This window comes from Centropristis striata, chromosome 10 (genome assembly GCF_030273125.1).
Source record: "Centropristis striata isolate RG_2023a ecotype Rhode Island chromosome 10, C.striata_1.0, whole genome shotgun sequence".
Lineage (NCBI taxonomy): Eukaryota > Metazoa > Chordata > Actinopteri > Perciformes > Serranidae > Centropristis > Centropristis striata.
In genome coordinates this window covers 20,269,068-20,289,008 of record NC_081526.1, presented here as the reverse complement: position 1 = coordinate 20,289,008, position 19,941 = coordinate 20,269,068, and the positions used below count along the sequence as shown (strand labels likewise).

General features: G+C 40.6%; 1 protein-coding gene across 1 annotated transcript in view; it reads left to right on the top strand.

The window, feature by feature from the left end:
* Positions 1–19,941, top strand: part of man1a2 (mannosidase, alpha, class 1A, member 2) — a 161,590-nt gene that overhangs the window by 36,831 nt on the left and 104,818 nt on the right. The window contains exon 4 of the mRNA XM_059343553.1: positions 11,443–11,539. Within this exon, the coding sequence (XP_059199536.1) occupies positions 11,443–11,539 (97 nt within the window). The remainder of the gene's footprint in view (positions 1–11,442; positions 11,540–19,941) is intronic.

Below are 19,941 nucleotides of genomic sequence, written 5' to 3'. Positions count from 1 at the left end.
TGCAGATGACACTCAGCTCTATCTGTCATTTCCTCCTGATGACCCATCGGTCTTTGCCAAGTCTCTGATTGCCTCTCAGACATTGCCACATGGATGATGGCACATCACCTCCAGCTGAACCTCTGAACTGAACTGCTGGTCCTCCCTGCTAAACCTACATTACACCATGACATCAACATCAAAATTTACTCCCTGTGTCTCGCCCCCACCAGGGTGGTGAGAAACTTAGGGGTGATGATTGATGACCAACTCACCTTTTCCAGTCACGTCACCTCAGTTGCCCAGTCATGCTACTTTACACTTTACAACATCAGAAAAATCAGACCTTACCTAACTCAACATGCTTCTTAACTCCTGAAACAAGCTGTCGTCATCTCAAAACTTGACTACTGCAACGCTCTCCTGACGGGCCTGCCAGCCTGCACAGTGAAACCCCTTCAGATGATCTAGAATGCGGCGGCGTGCCTGTCTTACAACCAGCCAAAAAGGTCACATTTAAAACCACTGCTCATGGAGCTCCACTGGCTACCTGTTGCAGCCCGCATCAAATTCAAATCTTTAATGCTTGCCTACAAAGTTGTCCCCGGTACTGCACCCATCTACTTGAACGCCCTGATACAGGCATACACTACCTTACGACCCCTGCGCTCTTCCAATTAACGGTGCTTAGCTCTGCCACGTTCAAGGCAATCCAAACTCTTTGCGGTTTTGTTCTCCATTGGTGGAACCACTACCAGTTCCTACCAGAGCAGGGGCGTTCCTCTCTACCTTTATTAAAAAAAAACCAAAAAAACCAAAAAACTCCTGAAGACCCAGCTCTTCAGAGAATACCTTCTCTTCTAGCACCAAATGACAATTCTAGTCCTTTAAGAATTGTCATTAGCACTTATTGCTGCACTAATGGCTCTTATCGCACTATACCTTGATTTTGCCCTTTGTCTATAAGTCTCTTTAGATTAAAGTGTCTGCTAAATGACTAAATGCAGGGCTTGAAGACCTCTGGCACCGTGCCGGAAATCTGGCTCGGGTTTTTTTTTTTTTTAATCATGTTTAAAAAAAAAACAACAAAAAAAACTTAGTTAGATCTGGATTCCAACGGGCGCGTAACGGCTCCGCTGCAGGTTTGCTCCGTCCTCTGCCCGGCGTCAGTTCCCACCGGGCGCTTAACTGCACCGTAGTGAGCCAGCCGTATACACGCGAGGCAACGAGAACACGCGATAATCCTGAACGCACGGGAGACCTCAAGATCCCGTGATAAACTGTGTATAAAGTGAACAACAACGAACAGCTTTCTTTGCTTCTCCGACGTGGAAGATCTGTTGATCTGACCATCTATCCTTATAAAAAGAATGTGTTATGTCATAAATGATTGTATGCTGTTCCACTTCAACAATCAGACTCTTGTCGTCCATGTCTCCGACCCTCTAAGACCCTTTGATTGATTGATTGATTGATGATCTGGTGCCCGCGGTCAAGACCTAATGTTAATGTGAAGTAGTTTTAGGCTGCATGAACTGCGTATTGTTTTATTTTGAAAGGAGCAAACTTTTTGACAGGATTCTGTATTTGGATTTTGTTAACAATTTCATGTCAATGCAAGAATGTCAGATTTCCAGTTATGCAGTATTTGAAATGCCATGAACTGTGAAATAGCATTTCTTCACAAGATGTTCCTCGTCACTCGTTATTTGCTGTGGCAGGTTTCTACCAGTCCTGGCCCTAGACAGACCATTGGCGACTTTTATTTTACCTGCTTGAAAACAGACCAAACAACACCCCAACTTGCATGTGTAACGAAGTGCTGCGTCAAGTGTTTCATTGCTCTGGTTGGTTATGTGTTTTTCCAGAGGTTTTTGGTCTCTGCTCTTTGATAATGCCCCTTGGAAATGAAAAACAGAATGGGTTAAGAATATGCATTTGCCAGTTTGTTTGACGATGCCAGGCTGAATGTCATCATCTAATCTTAAACGGCTTCAAAGATGGTTATAGTTTTATCACTTGGAGTTCTGTGTTGATGCAGACTTTTGTTTTTCAGGGGAGACAACATCTCAGCCTGGTAGCCATCAGCAAAACTTAGTACCTGTGACGTACATGAACCCAATATTTTTATCACTATACACTTTATACTTATGATGATTCATCCTCTTCCTTTCAAATTGGCTCACTAGAAAAATGTTATTTTAGGTTTCAAGCAATGTAATTTTGATCGTATAAAGGGATTGGATGACTCTCTTATACCTTTTTTGAGGATCAGAGAACGTCAGCATGCTGCCTGACTGTGCCATTTGCCATTTGTTGAAACTCTTGTTGCTTTAGTTTTTTAAATCAATCACAGACCATTATTTCTAAGTAAATATTTAAAGAAAATGTATGCTTAGTAGTTTGAATAATAAGCTACTCATCTCTCTGTTGTTGACCAAAAAGAAAAAGAGAGTAATTTAAAGCCTGCATTAATAGCAGACTTTATGGTACAATATCATGCTGCTTAAAGCGTACAGAACTGGAGTGCCTAACAAATAAAAGTTGGTGATGGCAAAAACCCATTTAATCCACTATAGACGTGGGTTGGTCCTACTTACTGATTTTAAACTCTATTTATTATAGCAGAATACTGTATTAAAATAATAGCTACCTATAAACAGAACCCTGCTAATGTCTTTGGTTACTTATCCACATCACTTGGATTATTGCACTCTTTTAGAGATAGTCCTTGTCCCCTAAATATAAAAAACATTTAAGCATATTGATCCTGAAACTGAGTACTGACATAGTAGCCAATTGTTAGAGTTGTTTCCATACATTGTAGTGCTGCAACAGTATCATGAGCTATTATCTGTTTGAACTCTTTGCTTCGGACTAGCTATCTAGACTCTTTTACTGTCTCGATTTCACAGGGAATTTATTACCACCCTCTGCCTAAGTGCCATGAATGTATTTACTGCAAGAAGCAATTCAGATGTCACATCCTCACCACCCTCGTGCATCTTCTGAAAGGCCTTTCGCTAAGCCAGATAGGAAACCTCCATGGGGCGAGTTGGAAGGAGATGAGAAAGACGAGGGCGGGCAGACGGGTGCTTCAAATCATTCAAACTGACTCTGGAGGTCAGTCAGAGCAGCACATAACTCCAGATCAGCTCTCAAGCTCCCCAAACCTCCAAAAGCTTGGGACTTCTGTGGGAGCTAAGCTGATTTATTTATTTATTTTTTTCAAACAATGGCAAAAGTAATGGCCTTCCTCTCAGCCTCTGGCTCGAAGGGGATTTATAAATATTTCACTGCCCTGTGGTTGTGTGTGTCCGTACATTGTTATTGTGTGTGTGTGTGTGTGTGTGTATATATGTGTGACAGTGTGGCACATCAGGGCTAAGGGTGCATGAATCATGGCTGTTGGTCCTTTGGGAAAGACATGGCTGGGGGCAGATTGTGCTTCTTTTCTAGAACAGGCAGCCAGCAGGCCATTGTGAAGGTCACAGCTCCTAAAAGACTGTGCAATCTTGTTGGATATCAAGAGACTGGGCAACCTGTCAAAAATAGTCAGCTTCATTTATATTAAAGATCTAAGTGCTGTGCATAAAGGATATGCAAGCAAGCACTGTTTCATTTGCATTAATGCACTTATCTAATAACAGGTTCTTGTGCATATTAGAATATACTGTCAAACAATTGTCAAGCAGTCCTAATGAAGCTTGCTGTGAGTGTTTATTTGTTGTGGTTGACCCTTGGAAAGTTATATGCATCCAGAAATGTATGCAAAGTAACAATAAGTATCCAACCTATCTCACCCTGGCACATTATTGCACCATTCTCTGAGATTTTTAAATCGATCTGTACTTTGGAAATTTTTGAACCAATGCTGTGAAAATACAAAGAAATATTTTGGACTTTGGAATATTTTGGCAGGCCAGATAAATACATCAAATAAGAAACAGTATTGGCTCTCTCATAAAAACCCAGCACCATATTTGAGACTTCACTTTTCACTCTCAGGCTCGTCAGTCGATGGGGAAATTGAGGGGAAGAGCGGTTTTTCATCTCCTTCAGAGCCTGACCTTAATAACACAGGGCCACTCCTGGGCTGCCAGTTCGTTCTAAAGCGAGCTCGAGCGTATAATGTGGCATGATTAATAAATTTACAGTGGCAATATAGAGACTGGGCCACATGGAAATAAGTCGTTTTTCAGTAGATGGAGATACAGATACCACATGTGAGAGTGTGTTTCTTTATGTGTTTAAACTGGTGACAGCACTGATTGAGATAAGTATACTGATTGATGAGGATACAATATATACAACAATGGGGTCACCTCCAGACACAAGAGATGGACTAGCCTTCGAATGACAGATGAAAATAAAGATGTGTCTCTTTTTAAGTCAATCCAACAGTTTCATTATGCTGTTTAACTGCAAGGTAATGAGGCAATCAGAACTACACTAGCAAATGAAACTAATGGAGTCCTGCATCATTACATCATATCAGTCGTCTGATGTGATGTAATGATGACCCACTTGATGGAATTTAGTTTGTTAATTTGTTCTGATCAGTTTGAATAAACAAGAGACAAAGACATAAGACAATAAAGTGATCAGGCAGGTGTATTGTAGTAACTGCAAAATATATCATTACATTACATGTCATTTCGCTGATGCTTTTGTCCAAAGCGACTTACAATAAGTGCATTCGACCTGATGGTACTAGCCTTAGACCACAGGAATCAAGTAAGTGCATAACTTTAAGAGCCATCTGTAATCGCTACAGGAGTGCTATATGCTAACGAGGAGAAGAAAAAGAAGAGTGTATGGTATACTGACTGTATGAATGGTAAACCAGCACTGAACCCCATGATTTGGCAATACCATTTGTATCCGTTTTAAAAAGGATGCCTTTTGTCATGTACATTTTTACAGGGCACTCCTTAACAACGCCACTGCATGTTAACCAAAGAGTGCACACTTCCCTTTATCAGTTAAACAAACACACATGGAGCAACAGATCAAGGTAAGTGGAGGGAAAGGTTTGTTTCATCTATAGTTACATAAAGATAACTGCATCTGCAGAGTGACAGATTTTCCAAAGGTGGCAATCCAAGCAGCCTCTGATGTCGCCTCAAAACAAAATATGGTCATGAATATCAGCAATGTTTGACAGCGTGGCCTGGATTGTCAAACATCACTCATATTTTTGGGGCTCTTGCAGTGGCCTTAAAAGTAAAGACTTGCACTGACTTGCACTGAGAGATACAGCATATATTTAACATCTATTATTAAATATTTACTGTTATGTGGAATGTAGGCAAAACCACCTCAACTTAGTATGAAATATACAATTTATATACAAATTTTGTATATAATGCGGCAACAATGAAAGCTGACAGTATTTTAAATGATCTTATTTCTACATTTTACGTAATTTTCCGAGATTATCAACTCTTGGAAACAGTGCCATGTGTAGTTAATCAAGACTGGTACAAATGAAGGTGTTTAAGACTTGCAACCAGGCTGCACCAAGTTAGATTACAATAAACACATTAAAAGTAGCAAACTCAAAGGGAGAAACTGCACACACATTGTGGTATTTAGATAAAACAAACAAAAACCCCCTCTTCTTTATCTCTTAATTAAACTTAATAAAACGGCATCCAAGGCTTTCCGTTACTGTTTATGAACAAAGTATAGAAGCTAATGCCACTGCACATTGTTGAGTCCTGATTTTGAAGTCAAAAGGGTATTTCACTTTACTGCCTAATTAAAATGAAGGTATTAAGAGGATGTGAATAGTATCAAATAAATATAAAGTATCTACAGTATTTGTGGAAAGGATTACAGTGAATCCCAGCCTTACCAAACAGCTGCCACAGAAAAGATGATGAATCATGCAAAGGAACAGACTGTGTTTGTCTGTCTGTGTTACTTTGGAGAGTTGTCAGGCTTGAACAGGCTCTCTTCATCCTACACCACAAGCTGCTGGTTGTCGTCATGCTCCGCAGTCCCAGATGTAGTCATTCACAGTGGGTGCTAACTGACAACAGGACTAACTGCCACCAGGACTCACTGGGAGTAACAACTGAGTGTGACGGAGAAGCCACCGGAGCACAAAGTGAACATAAGGGATGCAGGACCTTTGACATGATGTGGGTGGACTGTCGTTTATTTAGTGCAAATACCCTTCCTGTACTGGTTCTCACAGGGGCAAGGGATTTTTGTATTTGGGTTAGTTTAAAGACATAGCTTAAGATATTCTATTAGTATGAAGATAGAGGCAATAATAGTCTCATGGAAGTTGTGATATATTTTGTGAAGAACTGCTCCTCAGCAGATTGAAATCAGCTCAAAAGAAGTAATTTTCCAAAGAATAAAGGATCCTGAGTGACTATGTTTTTGGCTTTTGGGGTCTTCACCAATGTAGAAACAATTTCAGTGTTTTAAAAAAGAGGCAGGTGAGTCAGAGTGAGCATAGGCATTTGATAGGACTTGCAACCAAAAACAATGCATATCAAGTTATGGATATGGGATATAGGATTGTGAGTGCTGCCCGTAAGAGTAAATAATTAAATGTAATAATTTACTAAACAAGCAAAAGTTTTTATTTGCTGTTGAGAATACAGGCTTCATAGATCTTACAGTTGTAATGACTGTATGGGCTAACTTAAACTCTTTGAAATACTTCCTTTGTGCAGACATAAGCCACTAGAAAAGAAAACCTTCACGGTAGTGATTAGTCTTGTGAAAGAAATGTTATTGGAAAGTTCATCTTGCCATGTTGGGGTCATGTTGTGAGTTATTTTCTCCCCTCAGTAATCGACAAACCATCCTTTCATTGTCATAGCTTGTGTCAGAGGCTTGTCTCAGGGTCACACTTGAATTTATTTATGGCTTGTATCTCAAAGTGCTAAACAAGAAGCTCCGCCATTTAACAGAGTTTCATAATTGCTTGAGGGTCGTGACCGTGCCGGGAAGAGGGCCGGAATAAGAATTAGGCTGGCTCAGCTAGGACCTAGGGCTGTTCCCCTACCCAGCCTGCTCCTGGTTGATGTCTGGTTACAGAAAAGTGAATTGGATGAAATAGTACTCAGGCTGGCAACGCAGATCGAAGACTATTGTACCAACATCTTGCAGAGACCTGGCTCCATTTTAGATTCCCAGATCAACGCGTTCCACACCGACAGAGCGCAGGACTCCAGTGGGACAAGGGGACACGAGTCTAACTCTGCCATTGGGTACATCTCTTACATGGCATGCTCTTCGCCTTCTGCTGCCTCCACTGTCTAGTTTGCATGGCACAGACAATGCATCAATGATTAGTTTAAAGAAATACATACTATAATCTATGTTTACATCAGGATGCTTGGTGCTCAAATGCAGTCAAAGTTGGAAAACAACGGTTCCCTGACAAATTTTTAATGTTAAAATGCTGGACATATTAGTTGAAAGTATTCACGAGTGTTCTTGTTCCTGCTATTTACATTCATTCTAATGCAAATTCTAAGAATGCACTACTATTTTTGCATTGCGTTGTGTTGTAGAGTGAGAATAAATAAACCTTGAACCTTACATTTTGACACATATGGCAACTACTTGATATAACTTAAACCCAGTCTCCTATTTTTTTCTGGGCTGCCTCTGCAGCCCGTTTTGCAGTCATTACCCATGAGGTTTAGTTCCAATAGTCGAATGAACCAGCAACCTCGGCCAATGCAAACCAGTATTTCCCATCCTTTCCTTTGTGGCTCCCAAGATGCCGTGATGGCAAGAGGTAGCTGTCAGAATCAATCACAGGGTTTTGTAGCTTAATGTCCAATTAGTATTCCAAGGTCCTTTAAATAAGCAGTTTGTCAACATTGTTGAGCACCCGGCACTGTTGCTCTCGTCCTTGGCATATGGGCCAATCAAAATTTGATGAAGCATCCAATCAACACAGATCACAGGGAGCCAGCCAATACTTAAGTGTCCATGTCACGGTGTGTATTAATTTGATTTATAATCCTTGGTGTGTGCATGGAGTGCGTCATGGAAAGCCAAGAGGCCAAGAACACAATGAAGCTCCTGGCCCTTTTCTTTATTAGCTTGGCTGGCTGCCTGCCTGCCCCAAGGAGAGAGGGATGGAGGAGGATCTGGGTACTGAGTCACATAGTGGCGTAAAGAGGCAAGCAGTAAGGCAGGTAGGGAAACAGGCATAGCAAGGTGGGAGAGACATACAACGTGGTTGATCAGCTAAAATCTTTTGATGTGATACAGTGCAACACACACATAATACCTGTGTGTGTTGCTGATTGCTTGTTTGGTTTCTACTCTTCTGTCTGGTGCAGCACACACAGAAGTCCTCTGATACTGAGCTCCCAGGGATCTCTAACCATACTGCAGAATTAAAAAAGTTATGTAGGAACAGATGCACAAACATGCTGATAGAGCTTTGCTGCTACAGAGATCCTCTACCTGCTGCCATACTTTGTGTCTTTGCAGGTTCCTCCAATTGAAATAGAGGCCAATTACATTTTAGATACCGTTATAACTAGTGTGCATTCAGATGATTTTGGACAGTTAGATTAAAAGTCATATTTTTTGTATGAAAAAATGAATTTGCCAAGCTCATGTTTTATTTGCAAAGGAGGACATGCCCATTGACTCTCCCATTCAGACTGATTTCCAGCCATCCAGGCTCTGAACAGACCAATCACAATTGTTTCTGTCTCATAAGGCAGGTTTGATAGATGTGTGGCATCCAGCGCAACTCAGAAAACTCAGATCAATCCTTGAAATCATCAAATATGAATCATGATTCTGTTTCTGTAGGAATAGGACTTTTATTTTATGAAATAGCACACACAGCAGAACTGTATTATATTTATTCATAGCCTTATTAAAAAATAAATATTTTTTGTCTGTAGCACTTAACTCCTCCATCAATATCATTAACATAATTGTTCCCTTTTGAGAGGTTCATGGTTAGTGACAACCTGACCATATCAGACCTGTTCATTGCATGGGATAATTGTTCTCTACATCTCTAATCCGGCCCCACCAAAAACATGAAATTACCCTCAATAAAAAAAGCAAAAACTCTGTTATACAAAGTTGAGCGGGAGCTTTTTAGAGATGGATCGCCATACATAGACTCAGGCATGACATTTGGGCCTTTTGTGGCCAAAAAAGAATAAAACATTGATAACAATGAGGCTTAAATAAAAAAGTAAACACACAAACAAAAACACAATAAGAACAACTGTGTGCTGCGGGATGCAGGGCACCAGTGCCAACTTAGTCATTATCAAGGTCATCATAGAAATGAAGTGACAAGCTGACAGGCATGTAGAGACAGAAAGGCTGGCAAATGGACAGATAGGAAAGCTGCCAGCTACAGGGACAATATAGAGGAAGAAATTTACAGACAGTGACTGACACGGCCGCATAGACAGGAAATGTACTTTCCTGAGGTTGTCGATGCCACTTGAGTAAGGGCTGTGGTGGAGGAAAAAAGGTTTGAAATTGAAAGAGAGCAGCAGTGCCTCAGTAAAAGCTGGCACTTTTTCCTTCCTTGGCTGTGTCATCTTCTCTGTTCGCCCTGGAGCGCCTCTTCTCAGCATCAGCCTCCATGTCAGGGCTCATCTCACAATCTCTGGCTGTTTTCTATCCTCATCCTCCTCCACGAGCCAATCTCTTTCAGCCTCGAATGAAGAATAGAATTTTGTTTTATCCGGTAGACAAATGTCTACAGAAAACAGAGAGCAATCCACTAAAGCAAAATAGAATGAGAGAGCTTCAAAATGTGTTTATTATCATACCTGCATTTGTGTTTATTGAATGACCTGCTGAGTCGTGCAGGAGGCAGACTCTTTACGTCACGCTGGGGACAAAATGGCAATCTTTGATTTGGCGGCATCATCTTGCAGATTAAAGTCTTTGGTCAGCCCTTCTAAACCACCAGTGATTCATTGTGTATGTGCTTCTGTTCCTAACTTTAGAGACACAATTCAGGCTACATACCAGTTAATTGAGAATGGTAGGGACAATAAATGGTAAACGGAGTGCACTTATTTAGCACCTTTATCCAAATCGCTTTACACTACACACTACGCTCATTCACCCGTTCACACACACATTCATACTGGTGGCCGAGGCTACCACACTGGTGCCACCTGCCACCATTGGGAATTCTTTCACACACAGATGAATGCAGCATCGGGAGCAATTTGGGGTTCAGTATTTTGCTTAAGGATGCTCCGACATGTAGGCTGCCATGGTCTGGGATCGAACAACTGACCATCCGACCAGTAGATGACCACTCTACCAACTGAGCCACAGCCGTCCAACAATTGGCATATCCTCATTGGGGAAAAAAGCTGATTTTTTTGGTCAAGTTGGTTTAAGTGAGGGGTTAAGAGTTTGGCAAGTCGTGGTCATGGTTTGGGTAAGGGTGAGTCTCCAGGAAATAAATGTAAGTTTATCTAATGCCCCCGAAAGTGACACAAGTAAAAGTGTGTGTGTGTGCGTGGGTTTTTCCTAGGAATCTGTTTCATCTTTAGTCTTCATTTTCTACCATTATTTGGTTTCAGTTCACCAACATCATTGATAGAAGGTTGAAAATTATCATGTTTATGCAAGACAAGTAGCAGTTGATTAATTGATAAATTACCAGTTCTGTCCAGAGGTGTCGATCAATTTAAGATAGAAAGAATAAAAAGGCCAGGTTTAAAATAAGGTCTTTCTACCTCAGCAGCAAGCCTGAATGAAGATCCTATATGCATTATCTATGTATTATTATTTGACAAGAATATGCAGTCATTTGGGGTGTAAATCATAAGTTTCCTCAAGTAGCAATATACGACTATATAATTTCTTTGGACACCAATACAATATTTGCTGATATCACAAAATCTGCCACATGATTAAAATATAGGGTAAATACATATGCTCATTTAACAGAAGCAGTTATCACAAAATGCAACTAAAATATTATTTTTCTGAGCTCTTCCGGACAATTCAATGAAAAATAATCTATTTTTCTTGATAAAAATCATTAATATACAGTGGTAAAAATGGTGAAATAAAGGCAGATCTTTAAGATATGTATGGACATTATGTTGCATTAATAATATTGGATCATTGATCATGGAATTGATTTATGAATACCAATTAATGTACAGTTACACTCCTAGCAATCACACTAAATTACTTTAATTCATCTTGATGATTGAGAAACAAAAGTATATAACGATTATTATTTTTGTAGTTTTTGTGGATGCTTTAACTGCTTTCAGCGACAGCTTGACTGATTCCAGGGTTAACAGTTGTTGTCACTGAAATTAAACATCATTATGCAACTATCCTTACCGAATCATTATCTGTAGGTATAATCATGCAGGACTTCTGGCTGTAACGTCACACTTTTTCTTTGCATAAGTGACCAGACTTCTAATATGCTGTTTTTTTTCATTTTTGTTTTCTCAGATGATGAAGCATGCGTGGGACAGCTACAGACAGTACGGCTGGGGTCACAACGAGCTGAAGCCCCTCGCCAAGAAAGGACATTCCACAAATATCTTTGGTAAGCCAGGCCCCTCTCTCCCACTGCTGTCTGTGCCCATTGGCAGTGTGCTTACACAGTTGTAAATCACATATGGATGCATGCATGATTGGACACACACTCCGTCTTTCTCACAAACACACACACACACTGACACGCCCTGCCTTGTACCCTTGTGGACAAGGTTATGTGATAATGTCTTCCAGCAGGATGCATATCACTTTGGGAGAAGCCAAAGATGATGGAAACCACAAGCAAAGAATACTTTACGGAAATGCCAGATAAAATAAATTGAGTTTGAAGTGCTACTAATTTCTCAGTAGCCTTTACTCTGTAAAATGTAACATAGTTGGATTTTTGCTTTAGTCAGGAGAGATACAAACAGTTTGTAAGGTCTTTTTCAGGGTCCAGTCATGAGGGAACTTTCTTTTTGTAGAGAGAGAAAACGTTGCCATTGGCAGTGATTATTTTTCCCAAAGAGAGGTCAGCCCAGCGCAGCCTCTCATCATCTGTGATTTGTGTTTTGGAGGCTGTCTTTTGGTACCCGCCTCTGCAGCTGCTATCCGTGATAGCACAGGTCGCACGACTTCCTCTGCACTATTTGTGGCCGGAGAATTTTCACAGAAATGCACATTTCAAACTTAGAGGTTTTTAAAATGATTAAACAATGTTTCCCACAGGATTTTATGAGAGTCTGGGGTGGGGGACCGAACCATCACGGGTGGTCAGGGGGGAAATTTTGTACATTTTTAAGTAAAATGCATCAATCTTGTGCACTTTGAAAAATGTTATGTGACGTGTTTGCTCTCATTTAGCTCTCAAAGTCTGGAGATACTGTATTATAGAATCTTTATTGTTATTTTACTGTGTCATTTTTAATTGCTGTCAACATGCTTTTTTCCACAAAAGCCCAAATTTGGTGCCCCCTTGCACATTCTAATGCTACTATTCCATCATATACACTAATCTTAATGATTGCATATTTTAAGAATTATTTTAAGGCAGAGTAAGGGTTGTTTTATGTTTTATTTAAGGCATCTCATTTTGACAGTCTTCTTGCAAATTCTGTGGTGGATTTTGTTAACCCAGTGTAATCTTATTTTGAAAGTTGCATGTGTTTAGCAACAGGAAACAATTCGTCACAGTTTATCTTTTTGTGATTAACAGCATAATGCAGCAGTGTGTTTGGATCTGACCGGCCTGTACAGGTTTACAATATTTAGTTTGCCGCATGCATAGGCACAGGCACACGGAGAGATGATGTGGGGACGGGACTGATACAGACAGGTAGACACGTTTCTCTGCCATGCTTGAATTGTTTTGAAACAGATATATTCAGTGTGTGTGTGTGAATGCTTGCGCATGTCTTGGAGGAGGACGGAGAGGTGGGTCGGGGATTTGACTGACTGACAGGCGACAGACACTCTGCTGAGCAACAGCAACATAATGCAAAATAACTTTATATCATGAATTGTGTAAATATACTTTCTATTGCTTGAAATGTGACGTTAGCGCAGCTCAAGAGACTCTGGCAGGACTGGCGGGCTGCCACACTCTCGGTAATTAATGGGAAACCCTGTCAAATTATATTAGAAAAAAATATTAAATATTATATACTTAGTTTAAAGTGATGGTAGACCAAGGCTGTCCTCCAAAAATCGTCAGTCAAATCACTGCAGTCTTAAGCTTTGTCACTGAACACAGAGCAAAACAGTATAACAACAAGTAACAACAAAGCAGTCTCTTTATTTTCCCTTGAAAATTGGAATAGTGAGCATATTCTGGCAATTTGAATTGGTAAAAGCCTAAGTGGTAATGTTGGATTGGATTCCACCGTGTGCTGTGCCTCCAGAGCTCTCATGGCCAATCTCTGGCGGTAGGTCATTCAATTAAAATTATTTCTTCAAGATTTAGTTAGTTAAAAAAGAAGGAAAATAGTCCCAAATGTTTCCCCCCTAAAAAAACAACAACAAAAAAACAAAAAACACCTGCCAGTTGCCGATAACTTATATTCGTCCCCTCACTCGACTCGAGAGCCATGGTTTGATGGTGCAAAATTTTAGTAGCAGGGCTCATAATTCTGTAGGGATGGGGCACCACTACTGAATGATTATACAGGGATGCTGCACTGATCATCAGGTGGCTCTAACACGCCACGATACACAACAGTGTGCCAGCAAAAGCATGTAAAAAGAAGACTGCAAGCTAGTAAACAATACTGGGCTTTTGTTAACCCATAACACAGTGGGTTTTGTCAGTAATAATATGTAAATTTTGTTTGTTTATTTGTATACAAGACATACCTGTCATTTCTATACAAGAAAACTGCATAGGTGCCTCTTTATCAGGGGTTTTCTGTCTAAACCCTTTAATCAGCAGTGGTGAGAGGCACATGTTAACACTGGTGGATACAACACACCAAACTGGAATACACCACTGGCTTCTGCCATCAACACAGCCAAAGAAAAATCAGCACATTGTAGTCTCCTTGGCCTAATCTGCTACTACACCTTCCTTTCTTGTCATGCAATTGCAAGTCTTCCCCTGTGGTCTTGTACCTGTCATAGTGGATAAAAACGGTGCAAAAATATCCAGAGATCCACAGCCCCAGCTTTATAAAGATTATTAATAAACACATTTCATGATGAGCAATAGCTGGATAAAACGGCTGTGTGTGCTGCAGGAATCCTTTGCCTTTGTATATTCTTCCCCTTTCATATGAGAGAATTATTTGAACTCATAATTGAATTATGATCAATATATACATATCAATAGATGCACTGTTTTTTAAAAATTCTGAATAATCCATGCTGTTGTAGATGCCTGACATCCTACATTGGTCTTTGCTTAGGGTGAATTTATGCGTGTGAAGATGTCGCTTTATGCTTGTTTATCTGAGTGTTTCAGTTGCCAGTTTGATTTGTGTGTTTTCCTGGGTTTCTGTGTGTTTGTTTGTGCCCTGGGTTCCTGTGTGTGTGGTGTGAGGATGCATGCTTATGAGGCTTTTGTGTCAAATTGAAATGTTCCGTCTGGCAAACTGGCCGGAGGCACCTGTGTTATTTTATGAGCTGCTGCTAAATGGTAGATAGATGCTGTGTGTGTTTCCATTTGTTGGTGTTGTTGATTGTCTGACTGTTCATATGCAGCGTGTGTGTGTGTGTGTGTCTGTGTGTGTTTTATGCCAGCACACTATGCTAAAATGCGTGTACAGCGCCTATGCGATGACATCAAACCTCTAATGTGCGTATATAAATTCTATTCACTTTCAATGGACAGACGAGCGTCACGTAGGCGTCACGTAGGCGTCACGTAGGCGTCACGTAGGCGTCACGCACATGCGTTGTTGCGCAGGGTGAACTACGCCTCAAATACATGACATGAAGACCCGCGTGACTGTTAAGTACAATTTTGCTGACTTCCACTTCCCTGGGACCAGTGCTCGGTGCGATTGCCCCGTAGCCCTAATGAATAACTGTCTGCCTCTTCCTCAGTTTGGCGCCTGAGCAATGGTCCAGTCCTGATATACTGTTACAGGCGCACACGTGTGACACGCCTTAGCGCGTATGTGTTGTTGTCCTAAAGCCAACGCTTCAGACGCCTTAACATGTGCACGTGCAGACTTGAAACTAAACTGTCTCATAGGTCTCTCTTGGTGATACATGGACCACTTTAATTGTGAAGCAAAGCGGCTGTTAAACTTAAAATTTGTCATCATAAAATAAATAATTATTTGTACATTGAGACGAGCGTGAGCACAAGCGTCCGCTATGTTCGCAAGTGGCATGACACTTTTCAACCGTCACCCCTTTATCATCTGGTCTACTCGCAATACACGTGCCTGTACGCACGCCTATTCATAAGTCTTTATGCTGGCACAGGCGACGCAGTTAAGGCGTTTTAGTATAGTTCGCTGGCATGAATTACCCCTCATAGTGTGTGTGTGTGTGTGTGTGTGTGTTGTGTGTGTTTTGTGTGTGTGTGTGAGATGGTCGAGTGTGCATGTTATTTGGTGACCAGTAAAACGCAAGCGAGACACAAGGCAGAAATCAACCTTCACACTCTTCACAAACACACTTCCATTATTGATGAGGCGTACTTTGTCCTCCTACAGAACTTGGCAATATTGATTATGTGTGTGCTCATGTGTTTCTCTGAAAGGAGAGTAGCACAAGGAAAAAAAACATTATATTGTAGATGCAGCAGAGTCTTGTTGCTGTAACTATTAGGAGCATTGACAGCTTGTACCAGAGGGACACACACATGCACAAAGGCTTAGTGATTGAATGGAAACAGGGACTGCTGATAGACTATGAATTGTGGATTTAAATCACTTTGATGTTTTGTCATTGAAGTCAATCCTGCTGCGACATCCATCCATCCTTTTTCATCCACTTTTCTCGGACAGGTTCGAAGGGGTAGTAGTGGGGTTGGAGAGGAGAGGACAGAGACGTTTGGGCAACCATAAATGACATCAAACGTGGTAGATACCTTTCAGCATTGATTCTTTTCCCCCAATAATTCAGCTAACATGAGTCAGTCAGTACCCTTAAAAGCGCCAAGTTCAATACCCAAACCCAAAGCAGTAGGCTAAGCAAAGTATTTTAGACGTCTCAGTATCCAGCAACTTTTTCCAGCTCCACCTGAGAAACCCAGAGGCGTTCAAGATATAAAATCTTAAGCATGTTCTTGATCTACCTCATGTGCTCTTACCAATTGAGATGTCCGAAAAACCACCAAACGAAGGTGCTCAGGGGGCATCCCAATCAAAAGCAGTTAACTGGCCCCTTTCAACACAAAGCTGAGCTCCTTACCCTATCTCTAAGACTAAGCCCAGCCACCCTATAGAGGGCACTCATTTCAGCCTCTTGTATCCACAGTCACCTTCTTTTGGTTACCAAACCACCTGTCTATCTCACGCCCCATCTTCCCCTCACCTATGAACAAATCCCTGAGATACTTGACCTCCTTCACTTGGGGCAGTAACTCACTCTCAACCTAAAGAGAGCAATGCACTGTTTTCCAGCAGTGAACCATGGCCTCAGACTCGGAGATGCTGACTCTCTACTGCACTATACTTTGACAGTAAAATCAATCCAAGACAATTATACCCATTTTAACTTGAGTTTTGTAACTGACCTTGTGGACTGAATGTGTAAAAATGTCCTTTTGTTGGTTCATTATTGTCCTGTACCAGGCTAGAAATGAGCAGTGATTCTGCCTGACACAAGCTTTACATTTATAGAGCCATTTCCGTGCACTTTGCTTCTATTAAACATTCTCCCAGTAAAGTTGTTAAGACACAAAGGGCAAAGCTGTGTGTGCTTGCTCTCCGCCTTACAGCTCAGCCTTAATCTGTCCAAAGTGAAGAGAAGAGGCCAGAATGGTAACAAGAGGACTGTGGCTCTCATTGTGGCACCCAGCTCAGATAACCTTGAGTTCACTGCCTGGCCCTGTTTTGTCTTTTTTCTTTTTTTCCTCCTTCCTTCTGTGGAGAATGAGTGGAGCTGATTTTGAGTACAGATACAAACACAGCCTTTGTCTTGAGGGTAAGCGGTTCAAGCAAGGAGAACTCATGGCCTTGTAAAAAAAAAATGCAGTTCAAACTGTGTTAAGAAAAAGCACAATTCAAGCAGTGTCAGACACAGCAAGCCACCTTATATTCACCCAAACACATACCAACACACCACCCAAACACACACATATACACGCACACACACTGACACAGGGAAGTGATGATGTTTTCAGTGAAGAAGGAACACATTTCTTGCACATTGTTTTCTGTTCAAGTCTGTTTCAGAATAAATAATTTTAATGCATCACACACATTTTATTTTTTATTTACAAATGCAATTAACAGTAGGTAATGTAAAAACAGAAGCACTACCATGCAATCCCATGTACAAAAAATATATATATTTGTCAGTTGCTTGTATTGTAAAGTACTTTTTTATTGCTGCATTATGATTCGAATTTTGACAAATCAAACATGCAACTTCTTAATTTATTTTCCTCATACATTCATTTATAAACATTCCTTGTCATTTCTGTCTGAATTTTCAACGGTAATATTAACAGTAAAGATATTTCCTTTTAGAATTTTTCTTTTTTTTAGGCCTTTTTATTCATTACATTCAGTGTCTTCTGTTATAAAATACAAATATTAAAAGACATGTATTAAAAAACATATATCAAAGCTTCTGTGACCCCTCTGGAGGTCAGGACCCCCACTTTAAAACAAAAGTGCGCTATTGTATGATCCAAAGAGCTTTAGATTAATCGAGCGTAAGAAAATTAATTGATTTATCGTGTCAGTAAATGTAGGGATTTGCAGCTCCCCTTTGTTACGATAGTAAATGGACAAATTAAGACATTTTTAAGGTGTTTCTTTAAACGAATAATCAGTTGATGTAGAACATAATAAGCAGATTAATCACGAATGAAAATATGATTTGTGGTTGCAGTCTTAATAACCCACATGTCAGAACTAACCGCCACCATGCTGCCAGTTGCATGACTGCTCTCTGTGTCTTGTGGCTTTGATCACAGTGACTCTGTCCTCAGCAGTTAGCCCGTTCAATCAGATGATGGACAATTCTATTCATCTCTGTACCACACACACACACACACACACACACACACACACACACACGGGGTAATGATACCCATGTGTAATTGAATGAGGAGCATCAGCCACCATTGATTCAGCCTGAAAGCATTTGACCCTTATCGAGGTTGTGGGTCAGTAAAAGAAAAGGCCGGCCTTCGCAGGCAGCTGAAGTGGCCTTGTTTATTGTAGATGGATGGCACAAGCTCTGATCTTTAAACACACTCCTCAGTGTTTGCTGGGAAATACTCTCAGGGGAGTCAGGTCACTTTACATTGATCAGGACTTCAGCGTGAGTGTAAATCCACACCGACATCTCTCCGTCCCTCTGTGGTCAGAGCAGTTTACAAACCCTCCTGTTTCTGAGTTGCAGTAGTTTAGGCAAGCTGAAATAAGGCATGGATCATCTTTTTGCAGCTGTAACAGATGTGATTGTAAATATATCCTGAAGTCTTAATGAGGCTAAACTATACAAATCAGCAGAGTATTAATGATATCAATTTTGATAATCAATAAATCATGTAAGTTGTTAGAACAAAAATGTTCTCACACACACACACACACACACACACACACACACACACACACACACACACACACACACACACGTCTTTCCCAGTTTCCACATTAGTTGTCTTGTCTTTGCAATAATTGAATATAGGTTGAATATAGAATCTTCTTTCTCTTTATAGAATAAGGGTAGTGACACTAATTGATTGAATAAGACTGATTAATCAGAAATTAAAATTATTATAATTGATTGCAGCCCCATGTGCCACCAAACCAAAATATAATTTAAAGAACAGGAGGCAGTGAAAGAAGCTTCTTTAGTAGAAGGGACAATTGTGTTGTGTCTCAGCTAAATATTATTCTTTGGCGATTGAAGGATGGCTTCAGCTTTTGCCTAAGAAATATTTTTATCTAACAATAGAGGACGTGGAGGGTTGTCTGTTTCCTTTATGTGTGGCTTTTAGTGACCTTATTGGAGTGATTTCAGTGGATTTAATCTTGTGTGCACATGAGGGAACCCACTGTTGAGTATGAGCCCTGTCCTCCACACTCGACCCACTGACTGTTACTGCTTTATTGGTTTCCCTGAAAGCTCCCCATCTGATGATTTTAATCTGAATTTTGAGTGGAGAATCTTCTGCTTCTCAGTGGTTTGACATGCTCATAGTAAATGATATCACACAGTGCCTCAGGCATGCAGCTGCTAGAAGCCTGTTAGGTGGGAGGAGATGATGAAACTGTGCTGAGGTCTGGACACCTGGCCTCTGCTGGCCCAGTACTGGTCCCCTGGATCCTGCTTTGTCCATTATAAGATAACTTTAGTTCTTTGTACATCATGTTTTTGCTTGAAGTGAGGTTCAAGTAATGTAAACATGCTTTTACATGGTGAAAATCGTGTCATTGCTTTGTGTAATTTTAATGTTCTCCCTTTTCTTGAATTTTTAAGCATTTTACTAGAACGCTATTGCTTCATTAGAGCTCACTGATTTTAAATCACAGCAAAACCATAAAAGTCCCTGTACAGATGTTTTTGACTTTACCTCAGTTAGATCACATGTTTTTCTGGAAACTCAATGTGTTTGGTATAATGCCTCAGTCAGAATCCCATAAAATACGATACCAAACTAGATTCTGCTTTTATTCCACAGCTTTTCTAATCGATAGACACTGCAGAGTATAATCTTTTGTTGAGCTATTGGATGCCTGTTCCTTCTTGAGAAAACCTCTGCAGGGTACATGTGGACATTGTGATGACCATGTAGTCAGGAGTCCACTCATGCTCACAGCCATGAAGCTGTACTTTTCCCCC